The 21,255-nt window shown below is 38.3% G+C and overlaps 1 protein-coding gene across 2 annotated transcripts; it reads left to right on the top strand.

Moving 5' to 3' along the window:
* Nucleotides 1-1,017: 1,017 nt before the first annotated feature.
* Nucleotides 1,018-17,853, top strand: NDUFV3 (NADH:ubiquinone oxidoreductase subunit V3). 2 transcript variants are annotated; one of them, XM_067545195.1, is made up of 4 exons: nt 1,018-1,168; nt 6,257-6,350; nt 11,835-12,797; nt 17,586-17,853. In XM_067545195.1, exons 1-4 carry the CDS (start codon nt 1,118-1,120, stop codon nt 17,750-17,752), a joined length of 1,275 nt encoding a protein of 424 aa, XP_067401296.1. In that variant the 5' UTR covers nt 1,018-1,117; the 3' UTR covers nt 17,753-17,853. The 2 variants fall into 2 exon arrangements, with proteins under 2 accessions (XP_067401296.1, XP_067401295.1); XM_067545194.1 differs by lacking the exon at nt 1,018-1,168 and adding an exon at nt 6,061-6,136.
* Nucleotides 17,854-21,255: the final 3,402 nt, after the last annotated feature.

Here is a 21,255-nt window from a genome sequence, read left to right as displayed (position 1 = left end):
AACTTGACATGTACTGTGATAATTCATTAGTTAATGTTTGATCAGTGCTTTGAAAAAGTAATCCTACTGTATGTTCTGTAAAAGTTAGAAATTATCATTCTAGATAGTAATACTGGATACATCAGGGGATTGATTACTATTCTGTGTGCATATTCCTAAAAAGTAATACTTGTCATTTAATTTAGCACTCTTTTTAAAGTGCTTTTCTAATATTACTGTAACTAGTTAAGACATTTTTAAAATCTCACTGCACCTTCACCTGTTATTGCAAGTTGTTTAGAGTTTATGTATTGTGTTCATATTTCCAAGATAAAATTTAATTATATTGCATGCTCCTTGCTAATATGCTGGTTCCCTGCAAAATTAAGATCTAATCTTGCACAGCACAATACTGGTGATAACAAGCCCCCGCTTAGTATGTGTTTTGCAGGATTGAGGTCTTTAGCTCTTTCCAGCGCAGTTTTCTAAGTGTGGTGGGAGAATCTTTGTCTTTACAAAAGATCATAGCTAACCTTCCCTCCCATTCTTGGGATGCTTCAGGACTGGCACTATATATGCGATAGAATAGTCTTGTGGCTGAAGCACAGCACACACCCAAATCGTAGCAGAGGGATGTGAATGCATGACGCTAACATCAGAGATAGGAATCCTACCCCTCTGCCACTGCTCCTGACTTCTACATCCCAGCTCTTCCCCTGCTTTGCTGGATGTGCCCTTGGGCAAGTCACTTGCCCTCCTGTGCTTCAGCTTCCTCTGCTGTGAGGGGGGGGGGGGGCTGGCTCCCACACAGGGAACCTTGGGTGTAGGGGGCTCCTGCCTGAAGTGTAGGAGGGACAGCATGCTACACTGGCCGCGCTCCTTGCCATCACCAGCGCGTGGACGAGGACTGTAGTGAGGACTAGAAGGGAGCTGCCTGCTGCGCTGGCTCCTCTACTCTAGCCTGGGGGTGGGCGGGGCAAATGGAACGCTGCCGCCCGCCAGGGGGAGGAGTCTCTGCATTGAGGCCCCGCGGCGACACTCAGAACGAGGCCCCGGGGGGCGGGGCTGGGCTCGGCACCTTTGCTGCTGGCGCCGTGTTTCCCCGAGGCGGAGGGGCCGGTTGTTGGGTGGCACAGACATGGCCGCCGCCTGCTCGCTGCTGAGCCGTGGCCGGGTCGCGACTCTCAAGGTAACCGGAGGGGACGATGCTCTCCGGGCGCGGAGAGCAGGGGAGGGGCCGAGAGAGGTGCAAGCACCTGTCCCCAACTTGGGCCAACGACGCGCACTAGAGGGGCTCCCCGTTCTTCTCAGCCCAGGAGGAGGACTGTGGCCGCACCTGGTGCGCATGCGCTAAACTTGGCCACGCCCCCAGGCAGGCACTCTCAAGGGGCCGCTGACTCTTTGGGGCAAGGACAGTGGCAACTACGCATGCGTTAGGGCTCTGTCGCCGCTCCAGTGCCTCTGGCCGGAGGAGAGGAGGGGTGGTTAGGTCTAGTGTGCATGCGTCGGGTCATCCGTCCCGCCTCTTCACCTTGTACTTGAGGCCAGGGCCGTGGGTGTTGCGCATGCGCATTAGGGCTCTGGGCATCTGTATGCCGCTAGGGGCAGGGGCGGGGCTTGGGCACGTGCTGTTGACACCAGGGTTCAATTTCATCCTTCTGCCCCTCCGCAGAGGGAGCCAGAGCTTGAGCCTGCTGCTGCCCTTTGTGCTGGGCAGGTAGCCTGCTGTGGCAAGAGGCCTCTCCAGTCTGGAGCCCTGCCTGCCTGCCGTGTGCAGTGCTGTGGCTAGGAGCGCTGGGCCTTCGTCGCCCCGGCGAGAGCCCTGTGGCTCGGTGCTCTGCACCAGACAGGACTCCCTCTGCACTTGCAATATGGCTGGTAAATCTTGCAATATGTGTCACTGCAAATTTCATTGATACTTCAAATTTTCAAAACAAGCCAGCTAGACTGAGTCTGGCAGCAGCATCAAAAGCCAAGAGCGCTATTGTCGTGCCTCACAGGGCCAAGGTGCTGTGTCATGCCCAACTGGAGCGAAAGGTGTATCTCACACTGGTTAGACTACCTCATTAAGACAAGACCCTGTCAGAGTGGGCTTAGTTTGATACTTTCTGTTAGAATGGTGCTTGAAAATTGTTTCAAACATAGCTATAAGTAAGCTTGGAAAGATTAGATTTTTACCAGTAAATGTCAATTTCACTGTATACACACAAACTGATGAAAAATATTTCCTTCAGTCATAATCAAAATGTACAGCTAGGTGATGTAAGAAAAATGCTGCCTGAGAACTTACTATAGTAAAAAATGTAGTGATTTAGACTTTTAAATTAGGCTTGTTATAAATGGACTAGCAAATGAATACTAAAAACGGGTATGATTTGTTGCTTTAAGGATATTTATATATTTTGACGTGATGTCAACAATTTGTGTTTTAATGGTTATAAATCTTTACATTTTTAATCTCAGCATCTACAGTCATTGTAGAACTATTGTTTGACCTCACCCCTATTTCCTGCAACTGTGAAAATGTAAACAAATAAACATCAAAAAGGTTTATAACCCATAATTTTGCACTACTTTAAAAAATTTAAATCAATACAAATAAAAAATGCTTAAGAATAAACATCAATATTATCTGTCAAAATTATTAAAAAAAAAAAAAAAAAAAGAATTTGTGCCAAGTCTAGTTATAAGCTCTAGTATGGGAGGGCTTCTCTGCAATCAGTCTTAAATGTTTCTACACAATAATGCAAGAAACAGGTAAAGAAGTGAAAACAAATCTCATGCTTCAAAAAGTAAATTGATTATAATTGGCACTGGGAAGACTGTTTTAACAGTTATAATGCTTTAACTTTTTGAATCTCAGTGTCTATGGTCATTAAATAATTTTCTGATCCCCACAGAATTTCCTGCTACTGTGAAAATTTAAATAGATAAAATTACAAAAAAATGTTTTAAAATAAACATTGATACTATCTGCCAAAATTATATTTTAAAAAAATTAAATTCTGCCAAGCCTATCTATCGTATTCCTCCAGTGCAGGGTTGTTCATTGGAGCATGCTTTAAGAGTGTAGCCCACTGTGTCAACAAATATTTGTTTTACTTGGTGTTTGTTTTTTTCATGTTTTTCTTTTTAGCACAACATAATACAAATCAGCACGCAGTATGACAGACTATAAAACGTGATCCAATATAGTCAGTAATGTCATTTTGGAAGGAAACAGTGTAAACAACAAATAATTGCTATACGGAATAAGACTATAATGCTTGATTGCATACTGGGCAGCTTTACTCAGTCTGACCCTTCTGAAAAAATGGTTAATTGGTTGCAGGGGGAAAAAAGAGCCCTTGAAACATTTCCAGCACAGACTGTTAAGTTTTGTCTAAACTAGGGAAAAAAATGAGTACCTGCATTATAATAGTTGCCCCAAACAGCTTCGACTTTGGCCTTGAAAGGTGTTTTTTTTATCACTGTATTGTGAAACTTGGCTAAAGCATTGTTTTTGGCTGGCTTCTGCAATACGGGTACTGTTATTTTTTCTAATAAAGATGCTTCTCAGTGCAAAAGATTGGTTTTTTGCATGTTTTTGTGAAATTGCTTACTTCTTGTAAAGAAAAGGAATAAAACTCAGAGATATTTTCTTTATACTCAAAATTTGGATAATACCCATAACGTTAGTTTTGGAAGAGCATTTGGCTCTTTTTGTGCTACATAAAATAACTGGGTCAGAGGCTCTGGTAACATAGTTGTCACCTGACCTAGTTTTACAGTAGGGTTTAAAATGTGCAGAGTGAGCTATGGGAAACCGTGAATGTATGGAATTTTTAAACGTTGTGCTCCAAAGCTGTGCCTGTTTTTTATTTTTTATTTATTTATTTTAAAAGAAGTTTTGCTACTGTGTAAGTTAAAGAACAATTAATGCTACCGGGTTTTTTAAATTTCTAGCTCCCTCCCCCTGCAAAAAATCCTAAGCATTTTAAAAGCAAGGAAATAAATAGTGAAGGATAAGGAAATAAATACTCATATATATATATATAGAATCTTAAATATGCATGTATTAAAGTCACATTGATCTAGCTCAGAACAGTACTAGCTACCTGCCTCCAGCATGGATATACTTATTTCAGAACCACAACTTTTGAGAAATGTTTGCAATAGTTGTCTACAAACGAAAATTTGGTAGATTTTATAGACCTGTTGGAAACACTTTTCTATTCTGGCAGTAGTAGTCTGGGTTGATGTGATAGTGGTACTTGTGTAGAGTTGATTGGATGGAGATAGCTATATGATTTGTGTATAAGTAGTAGGTATGGGTCTCCGATTCACAATGGGGAAGGTGTAAGGGGATTTCTAATCCATATGAGAAGCATGGATAAATTAGATTGGATTTTTTGCTCATCAGATCCACCTCAATTCCATCTAATAGTCTATAAGGTGTTTCTGAAATGTATTTTGAGAACGGACAAAGTGTGGTTGGAATGGAGGAATGTTGTATCTGGCTTGTATATGGGAGAATTAAAAGCACAATTTTGGTGTATCTGGCTATTAATGTTGAGGGAGCTGAAGGGAACTATGGACCATATGAATTGAGCCCTGTGCAGATACAAAATTTGTATCCACGCGCGATCTGCAAAAATGATCTGCAGATATCCACCCGCAGATATAAAGCAGATATCTGTGGATTTCCAGGGCTCTAATATGAAGCAAAATAGTGGTGGCTTAATAGAGTTTGTAGCCCACACTGGAACTGCATAAGGGGGAGCTGGTAGCAACCCCTATATTTAGGTTGCCTAATGCTTTTAATTGTAAATGATGTAAAGTATTAAAAATTACCATTTCCCTTCTCTCACTCATGAAAATCTTGGCAACTTACCAGAAACCCTGTCCTCTATAAAGAGCCTGGCCTGAGTTCTGAATGAGCAGCAGATACTCTGCTTCCAGAGCAGCTATAATGAGAGCTGGGTTTGTCGACCCCTGCTACCTGACCCTCAACTCCGGAGTCCCATTTCCACCACTCCCATCTCAATCTTGGGGCAGTGGAGAGAGACTGGAGCTGGGCTCCCTCCATAACCCCTCCAGACCCAGCTTGTGGTTCCAGTGTCTCATCACACAGCCTCCTAGGGCACGTGTTGTAGGAGCCCCTCTATCTCCCAGGGTGGGAAAAAGAGAGAGCCGACTGGGCTCCCCCCAAAGCATGACTTCCATGCAGCACATGCCCCCTTCTGCTGCTATTATCTTATGTAGTTAGTCTTGAAGCTCAAGTGGTAGAAATCTGTTTTAAAGGCTCAGGGTTCAAATGCATGATGGGGATATTTTTCCTTTTTGAGGGGAAAATCTGAGCAAATTACATACAAAAACCCTGTTAAAAGAATGTTATTTAGCTTGAAAAGTGAAGAACACAGAAATTAAGGAAATGCCAGATTTATGGCTAAGTGAGATAATTAATACCTTTTATTGGACCAACTTCTGTTGGTGAGAGAGACCAGCTTCGAGCTGCACAGAGCTCTTCTTCAGGAGCTTCTGTGAAGGAGAGCTCTGTGTAGCTCAAAAGCATCTCTCTCTTACCAACAGAAGTTGAATCAATAAAAAATATTACCTCACCCCTCTTTTCTCTCTCAAATCCTGGGATCAACATGGCTAAAACAACTCTGGATGAAGATTTATGGTTGCTCATGCTACCTTAACTTGACCTTCTTGTGCATATGCATTAGGATTTTGCAGTTACATGTTCACAAACAGTTTTCTGGCTCTTGCTTCAGTGCACAGCTTGGATGTGCAAGAAGGACAGATAACGGTAAATCTAGCAGTTCCCAATGTTTGAGTGCTTGGCTTTGCAACCGAACTAATGTTCTTTTAACATTTTTTTATGTAATTGAATGTAGATGGAGTGGGTGTCGGGAGTTTGGGCTATAAAATTATACTATTAAGAGATTATATGAATTGAGTGCATTTAAGTATCTAACTCAAATGTTTGTTTAGTTTAACTGTACTATTTCTTGGTATAATGGTATACATAGATAGCAATGGTATTTTATAACTAAGGAACAGGAATTTCTGATTACAATCTCTGCTGTTTCACAGAAAGTGAATGTGTGAGGGGAATCCCAATGAGACAACCATTCCACCATCACCTTTGTACTGCATCCAGGGAATTAACGTCAGTCATCCCTCTTTGCACCTTTACAAATCAGTAATTAACATTAAATAAGAAAAATGTGGAGATGAAAAATCAAAGTTTTAATAAAAAAATAAGAGTTGTTTGATTTTAATTTTGCAGACTTTACAGCTAGAAGCATGGGGACTCCGAAGTGTGTCTCCATCTCTTTCTCTCTGCACCAAATCAGAGGGCTCTAAAAGAGGTCCAAAAAATAGTAAGATATTTACTTTTTCTTAAATTGATGATGTGTATTTGTCATGTTCATTAAAATAGGTACCCAGCTAGTAGAAACTTCATTTTTCATTTGATATTTAACAGGAAGCAATTTGAATGGCTTTTTAGTCTGTAGAATATCCCAATTACAAATTTTATCTTAATTTAAATTTGTGATTTATTCTTCTGTGTTATGTAACTATTTATCCATCTTAAGAGGTAAGTGAGAATTTTATCAATTTTGATTTTCATCTTAAACATATCCACACTAAAGGACTCCCAAACTGTGGGCACCTTTGACATATATTTAAAAACACAATACTATAGGATCTTATGAGACAGACTTCAACAGTACTTCTTCCTACCACACTTTGTCTTATTGTCAATCAACAAACCAATAAAATTTAAATCCCTCACCACACGGAAATTCCACTTTTAACTGTCTCCCCCTGCACCAGCGTTTATCAAACAGATTGCAAAGGATTAGTAGCAAAATGTAGACAGACGTATTGAAAGCCGAATGTTTCTTTCCTGCCTGTTCCAGTGCAGCCAATATGCCTCAAATCTCACCTGCAACATCTAAGCTATTGAGTTTATTGGACTCATTTTAGCAGATGACATTGGTCCCTGTGTGAAGTGACTTTGACATGTGGACAAAAAGTGACTGGGACGAGTCCAGCAAATTCACTTTTCACCTGTAACTTGAGATGGGTATAAACTGTAAATTCTGGATCTGGACTTGAAATAATCCCCTCACAGCTTGGGACGTTGGCCTCTGGTGTGTTGAGGGGGCAGCCATATAAAGAAGGGTACTTATTTGCAAGATAATATTGGTATTAGTAGCACCTAGGGGCCCCAGTTATGGATCAGGGCCCTATTGTGCTGGATGCTGTACAAACACGGAACAAAAAGCAATCCTTCCCCTGAAGAGTTTGCAGCTAAGTAGAGTATAGCTCTGGGTTGGAACTTTGAAATGCTCAGAAAGCTATGGGGTGTTCAGATCATCTCTGTCTGTGACCTAAGTCAGAATCTGGATGTAGATTTCAAAGTGAAAGAACAGCACAGATGGATTTAAATCACGGAATTTAATCATGATTCAAATCAGTAACCAGAAAACCTTAATTAAATCATGGTTTTTAATCTTGTTTTGCATTTATACTTTTTTAGTTATTTTCCTAAAGAAAGTGATTCTTCCTGGTTATTAGCTATGAAAAACATGTTGATTTGTCATTACACTAAATTTGGTGCTTTTTTTTTTTTTGGCGAACCAGGAGGATGTTTATTTAAACAGTTACACAGCTTAATTTATACTTATTTAGATTATTAATCTTTTACATTATTATGTTAGAAAAAAGTTAATGATACATTTCTTATTTATTAGATTATGATTAATTATTTACTTGTGATTTGTATCAGGCTCTATTTGGATGGAAACTAAAATTCAATTAAATGCACAGAAATATTTGAAAATAGTTCTTTATTAGTTAAATTAGCACATAAGAGGTAGTTTTGATACATAAGAAAAAAGTTTATCAAAACATGTTTTGCATATAAAACTAATTTTCTTATTAAACAAAGGAAGCATTATCTGTAGTTAGTGTATTTAACTGATTGTTTCTAGGTTACCAGTCTGTCAAGATTTTAGAACTAATAGTTTTCATCCCCTCACACCTTGTTTTTGGATTGGAATTGGAAAACAAGCTTTCTTGTGTTTTAAACTCCCAACTGGTTTCTTAACTTTGAGTGAACTAATCATTGAACTGAACTAGCTGAATAAACTAAAATAAAAATGTTTAAATAAATGTTTAAATAAAAATGTTCTCTCTGCAGAAGAGGTTACTGCTGTCAAAAGCTGGTTTAGCACTTCAAACTCTGCTTCCAATTGCTTAACCAGTAACTTCCACCAATTCAGTGGTTTGACTTTCTTTAAAACTTGGCCGCAAACTTACTGCTTAATATTATTTAAATGATTTTATAGATTAGATCTTAATATAGGTTGTCACAATTTTAAATTTAATTTTCAATAGTTTTTTTTAAATAAGCCTGTATTTAATTTAAATTAAAAATCCAATTTTAATTTTTTTAAATCAACTATTTTTATCCAACCTGGGATAGAGAATTTATAAAATCCTGTAATATCTAGATCCTGTCACTTAATTTTTTATCACTTCAAATAAGTAAAAAGTTAAGCAACAACTTCTGCTACATTTTTATAAATAGAAACTGACCAGACTAAAAAATAAGGCCTTAATCCTACAAAAATAATCCACAGTGCTGGACCGTTACTCCTGAGCAGTCCTATTGACTTCAAGAGCATGTGCTTGTGGATCCCTTCAAAGAGTTGGGAGCCAATGACCTGTATTTTTAATGTTTTCATTAAAAATGGGAATGGTTGCTCAAATGCCCTCAATCTCAGTTTAGTATTGTTTTAGGAAAAGATTGAATGGGATTTTATGAAGAAGTGAAAAATGGTAGTATCTGATCCATAAGATAAGAGTCATCTTGGTTGTTTGTAATTTAAGCTTTACACATGAATGTGTGTATCAGTCCCAGATCTTCCATTTTTCAATGTTTCAGGAAGTTAGGACTGAACATATCTTGTTGGAAATGTAATATAATTAGACACCTATTTTTATTTATTCAGACTTGTACATTGCATCAATAAGTTATTTTCTAGGCATGTACAACATTTAAACAATTTAACAATCAAACATGTCAGAGAGAGATTAAAAAGAACCTGCTTGAAAAGATTGCTCCAAAACAAACTCTCCTGATTCCTAGCCTTGATCTCTGAAAAGGCTTGGGAAATGAAAGCTTGGATATCCCACTTGAGGGACTTTGTTTCCCTCCAGTCGTTACTGATAATGCACAGAAAGAAGTACAAACTTAAAATATTTAAAATCAATAGCCTCTACCAATTACTGTTTGATACAGTGTCTTTATTTTGAAGCATGGTTTTGGTAAAAAGATATATAAAACAATAATTATCTGTGGTACTTTTAGGGCTGTCATCACTGTATTATCTTAGTATCAGTTTCCAAAATCTCTAACACTTGTAATTCTCTGGATAGTGTAGGAAAAGACTGATTAGGAGATCTTCTTTCAAGTACATGATTATTCCATCCAGTGTATTTTATTGGTAGTAAAAAAACCCCATAGAACACAGGCTGATTTTTCAGATCCCAGCTTGAGTAGGCTGGGAAAATCTTCTTTGCCTTGATTAAAATGAACACATTTGTTGTGGAAATCACTGACAAGGAACAAAACTGAAACTTTCATGTGCTACTTTTCTGACCATGAACACATTTTAAACTGATTCTACTAGTCCTACTGGCTGATGTTTTCTCTTTTGTCATTCAGAGCCTCTGCTAATGATATCACTATTATGTTTATCCCCATGCCAGCCACTGAAAGGGGCATGTTATTGTTCGAACAGAGACAATTCAGTTCAGTAGTAGCTGAATGGAGAAAACAGCATCCTCTGGTACAAAGCTTGAAGCACCTTAATATTGCTAGTCAAAAAAATCTTGTTAATATAACTGCTGGCTGTGAGAAAATGCTCTTCTGCTCAGTGCCTAATTAAACTTCTATACCATTAATAATTTGATTGCATGGTTAATGATATATGCTGACAAATGTAATATTTCACTATTCACTGAATTTTAAATCATTCTTTTTTCCACTTTTTAACAATGCCCAGTATTAATGCTCAATTTGAGTGATTTCGTATCACTTCTGCCTTCGTCTGTTCAGTTTCTAAAGACTTCCTAGCATGAACACTATTCCAGCTTTTGCTCTGTTGATTTCCTCTCCACCACATCCCCATGGATACTTGTATTTTACCTTGCCACTTCCTGTGTATTTAGTACAAGATATTTTTAGATTTGAATAAACTTTCTCAAATATTGGTGACAATGCCTATAGACCATGGTGTCTGGGTATCCCAGTATTTGATTTTGCTGTACCTTACATAAGTTTTGTATCTTTGAAATTATTTTAAGTAAATAATACCTATATATTAAATCAGTATTTGTCTTAAACTACTGTATTTGAAATATAAATAAAAAAACATATCTCTTCATGAAATGTTTTTAATTTCACGCATCTGTGACCTCACTGAGGTCTTAACTTGCATGTTGCTAAAGGCTTAACTATGCTCAGAATTGCTTATTTCTCATACGTTCTAAGGAGTCTCCATAACTGTAAAATAAATAGTGGAAAAGTATGTGTAGAAATAATCAATACACTTTGAACTACGTGGTACATTAAACCCAATTTATGCAGCATGGACTTCCAAATGATGTGGCAGAGCTACATTGAAATACACACTAAGGTTGGAATTATGCGGCTATTTATGGGAGTAGTGGCAGAGTTTAGTAGCGCTGCATGATAGCTGCCACCTCTTCCTGACATTCTCCCTGTCCTCACAAGTATAGCAGTCTCTGTCACTGGCCTTCCTCTTCTCCAGCAGGCCACACAGTCTGCCTTGAGTACCTAAGGCCCACAGGTGGGTAACAGCTTAGAAGTTGCTATTTCTTTCCAGCAACCCAGTCTGGACAGTAAAGTTTAGTGGAGGTACCCAGCCCTATTCAGAGGAGGAGTGGGCAGACTTGCAATTTCTCTGACCTTGCTACTGTCCTCAATCTGAAATAATCAGAGAACTGATGGCAGGATCAGGAAATCCACTGAAACGTCCATGTGGAGAAATCGCAGAACAGAGAAACGGACAGAGAGGAAGAAAGTAGGAAGGCAAAATAGCAAGTGAAGAAGCTCAAGAACAGGAAGGGGCAGCATTTTGTGGCTGTATATTGCACAAACGAGGTTTTATTTAACAGTTCAGCAGGTAAATTATATGGACATTTTTACAACCAGTTACTTTATATATGAGGTCCTGAACAAGGAAGAGATCTGTAGCCACCTAAGCATCATTCATGAGTTATCCCTTTCTATTGCTGATGAAGATAGCTATTCTGTTGTGATAGTTATCAGAATGATCACTCGGTAGTTAGTTAGTTCTTTGTTTGTTGGCTTGTTTTTAGGCTTATATATAATGTTCATCACTGTAGTATCTGAGTACCTCACATGCACTAATGAACTTCTTCTAACACCCCTGCGAGATAGGAAGAAATTTTTGTCCCGTCTTTACTGATGGGGAACTGAGGCACAGAGAAAGAAAGTTACATTGCAGAGCTCTTACAAGAATTCTGACACAGCAAGGAACAAAAAAAGCCAGATCTCATGAGTTCCAGTCTTAGTAGTAAAGAATATCTGATGCTAAGTAGAGATCTCATTTTTATCACTTCAAATATATTATATACAATATAGAAAATGTGACTATCTTCCAGTGCTGTGGAATTTATGAAATAACTCTTTCAAATTTGATTTTTACACCAGAGCAGTTCAGAAACTTAAAGTTGGACGTTTCGGAACTCCAAATTAACAGGAGTGTCAGAAATGATAATATCTTTTCTATGCCATTTCCTAGATGTGGTGGCACCTCAGGAGAGCACCAAGCTGCTGGCCACCAAAACAGCAGTTGAATTTCCTAAAAAGTTGTTTCCTAGTTCTCACCCACCATCTGGAAATAAAGGTGAGACCAAGACCACAGCTAGTACTAGCCCTGATGAAGCTTTAAAGCTAACAGATGAAGATGTGAGGAAATTCTTGTCAAGAAAAACATTGGTAGCATTTCCTGAACGGGTAACACTTTCCTCCCTTGAGGGAAAGGCTTCTATCACAACAAGAGGAGGCTTGAGCAAGAAGTTGGCTGAGGAAGAGTCTTCATCGAGCTCTGAATCAGATTCTAGCTCTGATTCTGATGAAGAGAGTGCCTCAGAAGTTGCCATTAAAACCAGAGTAGAGTTTCCAAGACAAGAGCCCTTCTTTTTTGAGACCAGAACAGCGAAGGTAATGACATCGCCAGAAGAGAGCTTGTCCCAGAAAAGAGACAGAGAATATATACCTAAGAAGAAGCCTTACAGACCAGAAATTGAGACGCCTCACATCAAGCAGATGAAGTCTGGTAAAACAGCAACAGACAACAGTAAAATATTAAAATTAGAAACAAAAGAACCTGCCATGAAACACAGCCCAAAAGAAACAAATTTACAGAGGTCAGTCTCAAAAACACAGATTGAAGAAAGCCAAAAGCTGACAGAAGTCAAACTTAAGGAATCTAGGCACTTGGCGGAGACTTCCATTGGAGCCGCAGCAGCACAGCTAAAAGTTCCACCATTGCCTCACCAAGACATGGAACATAAGCTGACTTTATTGAGATGGGAAGAAACCAAGACAAGGGAGGTACAGGAGACTGAGGTGCAAGAAAGAAATACTCCTAAACTACAGGAGGAATTTTTGAAGGACACAACTTTGATGGTAAACACTACAACAGAGGAGGAGATGCTTCAAGAAACAGGAGCTCAGACTGAAGAGCAAGCCGCTATACAGGGTACAGCTTTAAATTGTTTGAACTATATTGATTCTTCTGGGGCTGGGGCCTGAAATAAAATTTTTAATTAGATCTTCAATATCAACTCTTTGATCTGGATTCTCCATTTTCTATTATAAAGCTAGCTGATACAGCACTTTCTCTGTGGAAGAAATTGTCACACCTTGGTGATAAATTCTTGCTGTCATGTGTACCTATGTTAAAAATCTTTCTCTTCTTTTTAATATGCAGCTTTTATTTATGATGGGGGAAGGAAACATTTTTTTATTTCATTGTACTTATTTTTTCCCTAAATCAGCATTATCTTTAACAGATAAGGTAACCAAGCTTGTTCCAGTTTTGAGGGACTGTTCTAGTCATAGCCTGTTATAAAATCAGGATTTTGTTGCAGATTCAGTAGAACCACTTTGAAGACATCCAGAGGCCTCTTCCCAATCTCTGGATTCTTCCCCTTTTCTTCCTGTCTAACTTCTGCACTGCTAACGTCAGTAGCTGCCTTTCTGCTGGGCTGAATGTGCCACCCTCCCATTTGCACAGATGCTGCCACCTCCTCCCCCAGTTTTGCCATACCACAGATTGTAACAGACTTGGGTAGTATAGGAGGATCACAGGAACAGGAGTCATCTGTGAGACAGGCGGACGTGTAGGAGAGCAATATGTTAGACTAGCAAAGAGTCAGCCTCAAGACCCGATGTAATCAGTAGCTGGTGTCTTTTACTATTACACATCGTGCCTTCCCAAATCATGTCCCAGCCATATATCTGTCTCACCGTTCTTGGTTATAACTGGTCTCCTTAAACAATTCAGTTTCCCATCCCCAAGTTGCATGATTCCCACTCCAACACTCCTTACTGCCAAATACTTCCTGTGTACCCCATATTCCAATAATAGGAAAAATTCCTCCATTCCAATTTGCTCAACACCTTCTGTGGTGCATCCTTCTCTTCCTCCAGCTGTGAAAGTGTTAGCTGTCCTGTTTTTGAGGTTCAAAATTTTAGCTACCATTTTGCTAGCATACTTAATTTAAAGAACCTATCTACTTGCAAGAATAAAAGCACAAATAAGGCTATTTTCAAGATCAGAATTATTTGCAACAGGCTTAGATGACAAGTAATGCTGTTTGCATGTCAATTTTCAGGAAACAGTGCTGAGCAATAAGGATGCAGGGTTTTTTTTTTTTTTTTTTTTTTTTTAAAGGAATAGTCAACCATGAATTTGACCTACCTTCAGAGTTAGAATCCAAGGATATTACCTCAAGAATTTTAAAATACCATCACTGTTATGATTAACCTTGCCAACTTTTTGCTCTTCTGCACAGCCAGCAGAAGGAGCTTATGAAAGGTATAAAACACCATTCCTTATGGTTGTCTATATTTGATGCTTCTCCTCTCCCTTTCCCTACAATATTATCTTTAGAGAGCCAAGCCATATAACTTCAGTTACTTCCCCATAGTAGTTAACATCTAGAAAGTAACTAAAAAATTAAAGGAATGGTTCTGATTAGCCTCTGGCGAGTTGGAGAAAGGCTTTATTCTAAAATGCACTGCTGCATCAAAGTGAAGCATGCACCATTTTCTTAACTAGTTCATATTTTAAACAAAGGGCTGGATTCTGCTTTCACTTAGTGTAAATCAGAAGAAAGTAACTTCACTAAAATAAATGGAGGAGGAGCTACTTCTAGTTTAAATAGATGTAACTGAGCAAAATCTAGGTTTTTATTTAACAATTTTACAGGGACATTCTGGGGTTTTTGTTTGGCTTTTTCCTTTTGTTGGTCTTCTTTATTAACAGAAAAGCCATAGTTAGCAGCACTGGTCACAGATTTGTGTAACTTACATTTCCTTCCTGTTTCTGTATTCTTTCATTTATCTGCAAACACTGCAGCCAGACCAACTTGCAAGACATAATGTAGATTTTTCCTGTTTAGAAATCTGCACAAAGTGGAATGGGAATGCTAAACATTCAATAAAAATGAATGTGTCATTAACTGTTGGTAAGTAAAATTGGCACAAAGTACCTCAGAAGTGCACCTCCGACTCACTTAACAAGAACATCATGTGGAAAGCTCATTCTGCTTAAGAGAGAGCACATGAATTTTGAAGTATGCGGGAGGAACTCAGGGATAAAGTCTTCTTTTGAGGAACCAAGCGCAATGCATTGTGGGCAGGAAAAAATGAGATTGTCTGCTTTTTTTCCTGAGCATCTGTCTCTTGATTTAGAAGGATCTGTCTTGCAGGTTGAATCAACTGTTCCCTAAGCTTGCTTATTCTTGGGGCTTTTTCCAGCAGAGATTGCAACACCTGGTTCAAATATATATGTAGTGGTTTCTGTTGTGAGATGTTTCCTGCTAGTAGCTGAATAGAAAACACTAGATTGTTTGCCTTCATAGTTCTACCTGCCATTTAAACAAAACTGTGGTTTGTTACTGTGATGGGGTCCCTGGGGTGCAATCTGGAGTGTGGGATTGCTGAGCCCTCCACACCCACTGGCCTGGGCTGCCTCTCACACTGTGATGCTGATGTCAAGCTGCATGCCTCTGACAGGCACTGCACTTACACAACCATCCACAGGCATGAAAACATACAAACAAGTTACATGAATGATCTCCCAGCCTCTCTCAAACCATACACAGAGAGGCTCCAGCCAGTTTCCCCCAGCTCCCCAGCCTTATGCCCAGAAATATACCATCTTGCACTGCTCAAGGTTCCTGTGGACAGTGCAAACTCATGAATAAGTTTGCCACTTCTTCATAGGAAAGTGCACATGCACCAGCCTCTGTAACCTGAGCTAAGATTCCCTGAACACTTCAACCATATAAACACACTGTTTTAGATAAAATATAAAACAGATTTATTAATTACAGAAAGATAGATTTTAAGTGATTATAAGTAGCAGGCACAGAGATCAAGGTGATTACCTAAGAAATAAAAATAAATTCACAAGTCTGAATTCTAACTTAGATAGACTGAGCAAGATTTTAATCAAAGTTTCCCACCCTAACGGATAGTACAACCAGCTTACAGTTCCTCAATACACAGACTGGACTCCCTTCCAGCCCAGGACCAATCTTCCCCAGTGTCGAGCTGAGGGAAAGAGGCCAAGTGATGATGTCACTCTCCCTCTTTTATACTTTCTTCCAGCTGCTAGAAAGATCCTTGCTGTGACAAGGGTTAATCTGCCCCATTGGTGTATGCCCCTTCTCTGAGAAGCCTCTGGGATAATGGATTATTTTTTGATGGGCCATCAGCGCCTGTCTGGCCAGTGCTGGGTGCTCCTTTGTCCTTACTGAAAGTCTGGCTTTGGGTGTCTTCCCAACCTTACAACATATTTCAGTAGTACTTATTGCAGTACTTCATAACTTCACATACAATGATGGTATATACAGTCCAACAGGATATTAAGGTTCAACAGATTGACTTTTTAAATGATACCTCACAAGGCATATTTTGTACAAAACATATTATAATCATAAGACAGTGGTGAATATGGTAGTTCCAGGGTATTACTTTGAGGTAGAGAGTGTCACAGTTATACTTGCAAGAGTCTCCATTATAACATGCAACATATACATATGTTGAAACATATGGTATCACTATGCACCAATTATAGAATGTTTAAGGAGAAAACACAATGTTCTATTGCTCATTTTGGATTTTTTTCTGGGAGGGTGTTGCATTACCAAAACATAATTGCAGAAGGTAAAGTTGTATATACACACAAACTACTGCATACAAGTTTATGTGGCACAACCTTTTCTTGCTAGATTGCACTTTCTTTCTAACTATCAACCCTTTTATATAAAAAAGTACAGGCTAACATGAGAAATACTGTTTTGCTTTCCTTCTTGCTCTGGAAAAATATTCTCAGAATTTCCATGCATGGTGAAGTGAATTGAACAGTAATGTTATTATAGAAGATCTTATTTAAATGAGTTTAGTCTTTTTAAAGTACAGAAATTAATTTGAGCTTTAGTATATGTCGTATCAGAAATTTAAGCTTTTTACGATTAATTCAGAATTATCTCTTTAGAAAAGAAAGCCGGTGTGAGGTTTTGAAAAGGATAAGAGTACACTAGGAATTTCATAATATGGAGGGAGGAGAAGGAGGAGAAATTAAAATGACAAGTCCTTAATACATGTTCTGATACAGCTGCAGTTGAAATAATTGGTGGAAATCCTTTTTTGTAACTAAGGTTTTATTAGAAAAGATTATCTGCTTAGTTTGTGCATTCTATCATTTCTCTTTGAGACCCAATAAAATTGTTTTAATACCCTTATTTTGTGGCCTGACATGAGAGGGTGTGTGTGTGTAAGTGTAATTAATGCTCTTTTGCATCCCTTGTCTTGGCTAAGAGTGTCACTTAGTGTTCTGGCTGCAGGGAGAACCAGGTAGTAATGCCAAATGACATTAAGTGTATACAAGGCAACACTCAAGAGATGCAGACTCATTTCCATCAATATTAAGTCATTTGTTGTTGAAATATAAACACTCTTGCTAGTGCTTCCCACTGAAAGGCAGTCATGTATTTGAAGTCCCCTGTGGTAGGTGATTCAAGTAATCTGTTGTTCTATCCTTTCAATTAAAGAAGCGTGCTGTGCTTCCTTGGTATTTTATAAGATGCCAACAGAAGTTTAGCAACTTTATCCCTAACACTATAGCTGCTGACTTTTTTTAATGAAAGAATGAATGAATGAGGAGTCTCCAACCAAATGGAACTGATGCAGTCAGAAAGAATGTTGCCTCTGCTCTGGCATCACTAGGTTCACTAGTCTTATTTTTGTTCCACAGAGACCAAAACAGCTGCTGCATCTTCACAGGAGGAATTTGATAATTCTACCTACAGGAACCTCCAGCATCATGAGTATAATATGTATACCTTTGTGGATTTTGATGTGGAGCTCTCAAAATTCAGACAGCCTCAGCCATCTTCTGGAAGGCTGTCATCGAGGTACTAAACGCCAAGATGAGAACAAATGTTGAAGCCTATTTGCATGAATTGCTCTAACACTGCTGCAGTATCCATATTGTAAAAAATAAATAAACTTGCAATAACTTACGTTGATGGTTTTGATGAGGTCTTCTTGTCTATCACAGTCATTTAGTTTTAGATTCCATCAGCGAGTTACAAATTAGTCACCCTGACTTTTTCATAATTAGCTTTTCTAGAGCTCAGTGCATATTGATTGACAGAAAATATAGTCTAAGATTACTATGTATCAAATGTTAGGTGTCCAGTTCCAAACTTTAGCCTTGATCTTACCTTCTGATTCACAGCACTGTTTATTTAGAAGGAAATCAATGAATGTGCCTCTGTTTGTCCATTATATGCCTCTCTGTATTTTATTACTTTTATTCTGATAGTGTCCACATTGTGGTGTACTTTTCATACAAGAAGCCGATCACTGCTCTAAAGAGCTCATGCACGCTGCATATCTGAAGTGAGGACTGAAGCCTTTGGTTGAAGAAGGGGCTAGGGTAAAGAATGTCCTTGTTGGTAAAAGCATGTGGATATAGATTATTGCTTATCTCTGTATGGTACATAATATGATCAAAATTGAGGCATTCCTAGAACTTGTAATGGAACAAATGAGGGGACACCCATAACACTGATTAATTACGGCTTTAGTTGATTTTAGTTGGTTCTATGCGGGTTCTCTGAAAAAAAATCAAGCTATTTAATATTTAAGGGAACATCAGTTGGGCAATTCTTAATCAGTTACACTACATCAATTAAACTTTTAGGGGTATTATCTCCATATGTTTGAGAATTGAGTATTTAATAATTAAAGCAATAGTGATACTGTAAATAACTCCTTGTGCTGATAGACTAGGGGCTTTGGTGCATAATGTTGAGATGTTTAAATTCCTACTGTTCTTTCAGAATAAAAGTCAAAGCAGCTGTTGGGTCTCACTTAATCTATGTAAAATATGCTGTGATGGGAGAAAAGTAGTCCTTAAATCATAAATCCCGTGTTAGCAGCTACATTGGTTCTAGTAAATTTATTTTTATCCTATTAGTAACCACCTTCCATCCACTGGAAAACTACTTTGATGGCTGCCAGTTTATGTGAGTCTAGTTCCATTCTGGTCTCCTCCCCCCTTCTCCCCCCAGTTTTTTCTCTTTTAAAAATTAATTGGCCTTCGAGCAATGTGCTTGCAGCAATCCCAGAATTTTTCATTACCTGCTTTTACTTTTACAAACCCGAGAACGAGTTTGGTCAAAGGGAAAATGAAGTCAGCCAGTGGACAATCTGGATTTTGGCCACAAATCCTTGGGTGCCATTAATAGTGCAGTTATTTATAACTTAACCCACCAAAATTAATTTAAAAAACATTTTATAACTAGCAAAAGTGAGCAAGATGCCCATATGAATCTGTTGCTCAGCATTTTAAGTTAGGAACCAAGAGAACAGTTTTCTTTGCTTATAAAATGAAAGTAAGATGCATATTAACCCTCCATTATCTACACTTAGAGCAGTGAAATTTAAAAGGCAGCAAATGGAAAATACAGATCCACATGTTTAATAGTACATGTACATGAATATTAATAATGTTGACACTAACATAAATGAAACATCAGGGTTCACTGGGTCACCAAGTCCTATTCTGAAACCATATACAGTGGAACCTTAGAGTTACGAACGCCTTGGGAATGGAGGTTGTTCGTAGCTCTGAAATGTTCGTAACTCTGAACAAAACGTTATGGTCGTTCTTTCAAAAGTTTACAACTGAACATTTAACTTAATACAGCTTTGAAACACTATGCAGAAGAAAAATGCTGCTTTCCCTTTACGTTTAACATAGTACCATACTGTATTTGTTTTTTTTCTCTCTCTCTGCGGCTGCCTGTACTTCCGGTTCCAAATGAGGTGTGTGGTTGACTGGTCAGTTCGGAACTCTGGTGCTCATAACTCTGAGGTCCCACTCTATACTGTACCTGTAAGATGGAAAGGACTGTGCTGTTGCTAACTGTGTGTTTTCAAAAGGAGCCTTGTGAGTTTTCCTGTTTAAAAGCCCAGTCTCACATCAGTGAAGTCAGTGGGAGTTTTGTCATTGACTGAAATGGGAACAGAATTGAGTCCTACATACTCTACATGTTAGGCCTATAGTACAGAACTATACCAGAGCTGAAATATCTGTAAACCATGATATTTGTTTTTAATTACATAAGGAGTATGTTGATCATGTCAGATATTACTTGTACAGAGCAAAAGGAAAAATGAAATGAGGCACGGATTTGCTCAGTACAATCACAATGGTGTAGATTGTAAGCTGTTTGGTGTCAAGACTGTTCATTTTGTGTGCTCTTCCTTACTAAGCACATGGTCAGCCTCAGAAATGTGTAAATTATACATAGTTTAATAAATCTCTTAAAAATAAGTGGACTTTAGCAGAGCGGAAACTCCTTGTTGTCCTAGTCCTGCTATATTTGAAGTTAATAGGAATTTGCCACAGAAATCAGTGCGAACATGATTAGGGCCTTTTGTAGTTGTGAAAGAAGGGCAGCAGAGAGAGCACACACACAATATCCTTTCAGATTGTATAACACAACTCAAGTAAATATCAGATGGTGTTCCTCTTCTTTGTATCTTTTCACAGATTCCAAGGTCAGAAGGACCATTGTGGAATCTAGTCTGACTTCCTGTATAATACAGACCATAAAGGTCAAAGTTAGAATTATGAAGTTATTCTATCAGTACATGCCCTAACATTATGTTCTCTTATAGTCAGTGTTGTATTCTACTATGCGGGGAAGAGATCTTCACTGCTCTGTGCTTCCTACCATTCACCATAGAAATATTACTTCAATGATTTTTTGTAGACAAGGATGCCTGTACAGATTGGATTTCTTGTAGCTGATCCTTACAAGACTGGTGTTGCACTTCTTTTTTGAATGCAGTTCTTTCATACTTTAAAAGTTTAATTTCAAAGCATCTCTTGCTCTGAGAACTGAATGCGATATAATCACAAGATTTACAACTTTCTAACCTATCTTTTTTTATCATTTGTTTATAATACATGATATGTTATATATTATGGCACCATCCAGATTAGGATTGTGTCCCATTGTTCTAGACAGTTATCAGAGGTAGACATGATCCTTGCTCCAAAAATTTTTTGGTCTATGATGTTTAAATAGATCTGTTACACCTCCAAAAGTCAAACAAATTTGGTCCAAAATTTAGGCTGCGTAAAAACAAGTTCTACGGAACCCTGCAGAAAATTCTTAATACAAATATTTAAAACGGTGTTTGCAATCCAAATAATGCAGTGTTGTGCAAGTAGATGAGAATATAATAGTGAAACTCACTAGAATCTAACTAAAAGTGAAACTGACTGGTTCATTTTCATTGTCTAAAATGCATAAACAGCATAAATAGATAAGAAATAAGATTTTTAAAATTCAGATGCAATTATGGAAGTATGACCAACAGAAATATAAAGACTTGGTTTTGAG

The sequence above is a fragment of the Emydura macquarii genome, unplaced genomic scaffold, assembly GCF_026122565.2.
Source record: "Emydura macquarii macquarii isolate MOO-44397 ecotype Brisbane River unplaced genomic scaffold, CSIRO-AGI_Emac_v2 contig_1043, whole genome shotgun sequence".
Lineage (NCBI taxonomy): Eukaryota > Metazoa > Chordata > Testudines > Chelidae > Emydura > Emydura macquarii.
This window is presented reverse-complemented; position numbering and strand designations above follow the sequence as displayed.